General features: G+C 40.4%; 1 protein-coding gene across 1 annotated transcript in view; it reads right to left on the bottom strand.

Moving 5' to 3' along the window:
* Window positions 1-5,061, bottom strand: part of TG (thyroglobulin) — a 171,220-nt gene that overhangs the window by 32,017 nt on the left and 134,142 nt on the right. Inside the window, exons 42-43 of the mRNA XM_009881055.1 lie at window positions 1,738-1,902; window positions 817-984 (exon numbers count right to left, since the gene is read on the bottom strand). Coding sequence (XP_009879357.1) covers window positions 817-984; window positions 1,738-1,902 — 333 coding nt within the window. The remainder of the gene's footprint in view (window positions 1-816; window positions 985-1,737; window positions 1,903-5,061) is intronic.

Here is a 5,061-nt window from a genome sequence, read left to right as displayed (position 1 = left end):
TCCTGCTGCGTTACATTGTCCTGTTGATTTCTTAGCATGTATCTGAGCATGTTGGAACACTTAATTTAATTTGGCAGTGTTAAGCAGGGAAGTGCTATTGTTCCCATCGTAGAGAAGGACAAATGACATTGAAGAGGTCAATATGCTGTCTCAAGAACAGACAGTGCCAGAGGGTTCACAAGAAGACGTAAAACCGCTCTGGGTAGACCTTCATGCTTTTGAGGACTTCTATGTCCAAAGCAGAGCATGGATGGAATTCTTTTTCGTTTCACCAGTTTATGCCCTGAACCCTTAGCCCACACATCAGGCCAGCGCTATTCTTAGTCCCAGCTAGTACATATTCAGAATCATCTTTACAAGAAAATATACTTCTTAAAGGCAACAGAGAAAAAAGTTTGCTGCAAAAAAACCCCACATTTGCATGGAAAAGACTGACTAAGCCCTGCTGCACAGTGAAGAACCTCATAACCAAGTTATGAGCTTGCTTTCTTCTTTGTGAGATACAACAGAGATTGCAATATAAATAGGATTTTAAAGACAGTACAACTTACTGCTGCATATTAGTACATGCTAAATCATTACTGATCTCTTACCTTTTCTTATCTCCCCCAGTAATGTTAATCAACAAATACAATAATGCCATTAATCAGCGCAAACAGGACTGGCTGGAGATGGACAATGCCTTTGCATATTTGCATGGAATATAATTCACAAAGTACAGAAATCAAAAAGCATCTGTTGTGGCTGCATATGATTACTGTCATCACCATAATAATAGTAATACCATCAGTTCACTAACAGTGAGTCTCTTCCTACCTTAATTCCCTTAGCTCTGCTGATCAACCCATCTTGCTGAGCACTTCCAATGAGCAGATCTACTTTCCGAAGTTGAGGGCGCTGCAGGGCTTTAGCTAAAGGTTCCTGAAGGTAAATTCCATCCACCACTGGACCCCAGTACTGGAACGGACCACTTATAGCTAGGAGCTAGATTAGTGAAAAAGCAATAATAATAGCGCAGGTAAATTAGCTTACCCTGGGCATTTCCATTTTACTTGTGTTTCAGAAAATTGAGCTAATAGCCTTCAAGTGAACAAGTGACCAGTTAGCATAAGTGCAAACTCTTCATTGGCAGGAAGCAACGCTTTTTCTGACGGTGTCAGTAAGTGAAATGAGCTGAATAGGCAAAGAGAATTGATGGTCTTGTAGTCATAAAAATACTGTTTTAAATTAGAGATTGGCTTTATACTGGTCCTGATTTGAAAATGTATTGCCAGTGAGTATTTTAATCTGTGGGTAAAGGATCCATCTCTAGAATAATTTATACGCTAGCTTTCACAAGTCTCCCACTTAAGAGACAGAGCAGTGATATCCCTCCCCACTTCCTTTTCTGCAAAAATGCAGTTACTGAAGCTACAGACACTAGCTTCTCCTCTAGACTAACACCCAGAGGCAGATGAGAGGGGACTGAAAGAACATAAAAGCTCCATTTAGATTAGTTTTGGAAGACATGGTCAAAGTAGTGTGAAAGGGATTTAGTCTAAAGGAGAATGAAGCTATGAGTATTCATGGGTCAGAAGTGGATGTCACGGACCTCAGCATCATTCCACCAAAGCTAGTCCAGTTCCTCTTTTACGAGGATCCAGCCAAATTTATTTTTTTAAGCTTCCTCACAACTTCATGCTGATAGAAGCTTCTTTTTGGTTCCTTGTCAATGGAATATATTTTGCAATGGTGTACCTTAGTCTGTGCATCATTAAGGACACGAGCGGGCAACTGGCGGAGGCAGGATACAATTTCCTCACTGGTGGATGAAGGGCATCCCACATCTTCAGCCAGGACTGCTGCTTGGGTCTGTGCTCTCCTCTTAGTAATAATGGATGATGGAGAAAAAGCTGAACCTCCCTGGAAAAGAAAGACAATACCAGTCAGTACGTGCTGTCAAAACACCTGGTCCCCTCGGGCAGGTAAAAAAGATGAGAAGCAAAATCTGCTCAGTTGCAGAATGTAAACCACTGGTATTTAAATCATAAGAACCAAGGTCTATCAAAGCAAAGGGGAGAAGGATAGGTTTGGCCTTTTCCAGCTCTGCCATGGTTATTATGGAAGACCTCTGAAAAGTGTCTGTGTTATGTCTATAACCAAGTCACAAATCTTTCTGAAAAAATTTGCTGGAAGGAGACACATACAGACAGGAGTGGATATGAAGAGGGTGTGTCAGGGAATGGAGAACCCATCCTACAAGAGGAGACTAGAGTTTTGCTTTCTTAACTGTGATAAACAAGGATTGAGAGTAGGCATGATCTTTGTAAATGAATCCATGAAGAAGAGCTATTTATACTTCAGGACAATGCTGGTGCAAGACCAAATGGGCATTAACTATTCATATTGACTGTAAATATATTTAGGCTGGAAACTCTAAGATAGCTAGCCCAAGGAGCAGTGAAGGTTTAGAAGAGCTGTGAGCAGATGTAGTAGAAACAAAAGGTTAACACAAGCTGCAGAAGATCAACCAGAGCCAGAGCACATCAAAATCAGAGCACAGGCTACAGGCCAATCTCTATCCCAGACTCTTTGTTTCTTCCCTACAACTGTAGAAACATGGAAAAAGTCCTTACAAAGAAAAGATGGCACAGCATTGTTGAGTAACCATGAAAACTACTTACTGAAAATGCAGATAAATTAGTATAAATCTGATAAGATCTGACCTAGAACAGAAAGGCTGGAATAGCTCTGACATGGTTCAAATGACTAATTTCCAAACATTTAAATCGGTTTACTATAACTGCTAAGATTAGCTTCCGTCTTCTAAAAAAAACCCAAGCCCTAGATGCATGATATGAAAGACCCCGATCTATTCAACCGATTAACTTACTAATTATTGAATTTGCTCAAAGCAGAACTACAAGTCTAAAAAAGCATAAAACCAGAAGCAAGTTAAAAAGAAACAGAAAACAAACAGCAAATCTTTAATTTGAAATTGTCTCAAACCTTTGAGCCCGAAGAACTCTGTGCAGCCCTGGCCAGAACCCAGGACATTTTTTATATTTCAAACAAGCAGACCCATTGATACTAATAGGATACCATTGCTCGCTACTGGAGAAATTTGTTTCAAAAAAAAATTAGAATGACGTTATTGTTTGGATGTAGAGACAGCCTTTTTTGTTCACTGTATGTAGAATTTCCAGTGCTACTACCTTCCTGAAAGGTTTTTCTTCCTTTTTAAAGGATCTGAAAAACAAGCACTGTTATAAGCTTAATGACTGTGATGCAGATGGTTGCAGACAAGCAAAGGAAAAAGCTAAGATTGTCAATCCTGGGGCACTAGAAGAGCCATGCCTGTTTTTAAGAGGGCGGAAGGTCTAAAGAAGAAGAAATAACCACCACTTGGTCTTATTCCTCACTTCCGCCCTCGATTTAGATGAGAAATCGAGTGAGCAATGGGCTTTATCCTCACGTGGGATTTGTGGTGGCCTATTTTGTGTTTGTAAGGCACGATATTTGCCAGCTGCTGACTAGGTGCACTGACTCAGTTGGTCATGAGAGAAAAAGAAAAATATCCTTGATAAGAGCATCTCTGTGTGTGGGTGGGTCCCCAGGATGCAGAATGAGAACATTACTTTTTTGCCTGGCCTCCAGAAGAGCGTGTTCACCAGAACTAGGACGGGTGAGACTAGACAAGGGATAACACCGCATGCCAGCTTCGCTCAGAAGAGTAGCTTCAATGCTTTTCATCTGGAGCAAGGAATTATGTGCCTCCTTGGTACAGCAGAGAAGGTAGTTCTAGGATTGCACAGTATTTATCCACTAATCTGGCAAATATATTTTTCAACATCAGATCTGAACATGCTCAGCATGTTTTATCAAGTATCCAGTACATCTAAATGGCATTCATTAAAAAAAAAAAAAGAAAACAAAACAAAAACATACAAAATTAAAGGAATTGATTCCCAAATTCTGAAAGTTTCAAAAATTTTGAAAGAGGCAGTTTCTGTGTAAATTCTGAAGTTCCCTCATTAAAAGGCTAAGTTTGATAGTGAAAGAGAATACTGAGATCAGATGACATACAGAATCCAAAAACTCGCTGTGACCAAGCGAAACATCCTAGTGTGTGCTTAATTTTGAACACATCTGCTCCCAGGGATTTTAAAAGCTGTGCCAAGTTCCTCTGTCTTTGAGATCTCTACAGACTGAAAGACTACTCTTGGGTCAAACACTGAGTCAAACAAGGACTGCAAAAGGTTCTGGATAGAAGCGTCCCACAAGTCCTCTCTGCAGGGGGAGAGCTAAAAGCCTGGACAGGCAAATCTTCATGTTGCACCACTGGATGTGTATGGGCCAGCATTAGATATGGCCCAAGATCAACAAGCAAAAGAAAAAACCCAAAACTTCTGCAAACACATTTGTGAGGTGAGGAGAGTTCTTGTTTGAAGCCTTCTCCTTGCTGTTCATATTTTCTCTTCTTTGCGTGAGTGGTTAGAACAGGTTTACATGCTCTTCTTTATTCTGTTTTTTTCTTCTATTTTCCATGGTAATGGCCACTTCCTCAGTTTGTTTTTTTTTTTTTATAACATCCGCAGTCAGGAAGCATGTCTTGAGCTTTGGGGTTTGAAAGAGATGTGGTATCCACTATTATTATTCATGTTTAATTTTTATTGGGACTGGAAGTGGGCAATAGAGGAACTTGGGACATCATTCAAGCAGTATTTGGAAGCAATACCATTATGTTCCCTCCTCCGATGCATCTGAAATACGTTCCAGGCTCTGGAAACAAGGCTCCTCTTACCACAGAAGTTAGGCAAGCAAAACTGTAGCAGTTCTCTGTTTTTCAAATTCACATCACAATTCAGGCTCCTTGTTTCCTCACCCTCACCAAAAAATCTCAGGAACAAATAAGTGAGAGCAGAAGCTGGAGACTGCCCAGAATTAAATGTCTTCCTTTTTGAGCCTGCAGTTTTCACATTAAAAAGAAATTTTCCCTAAACACTGTGGCCACATTAGAGGCAGGCTCAGGACACCGAGGATAACATAGCTGCACTCAGCATTTCTGTTGGCCTCTTTCCC

Source organism: Charadrius vociferus, unplaced genomic scaffold (assembly GCF_000708025.1).
Source record: "Charadrius vociferus isolate BGI_N301 unplaced genomic scaffold, ASM70802v2 scaffold2, whole genome shotgun sequence".
NCBI lineage: Eukaryota > Metazoa > Chordata > Aves > Charadriiformes > Charadriidae > Charadrius > Charadrius vociferus.
Note: the sequence above shows the minus strand (reverse complement) of the source record. Positions and strands in the feature narration are given on the sequence as shown.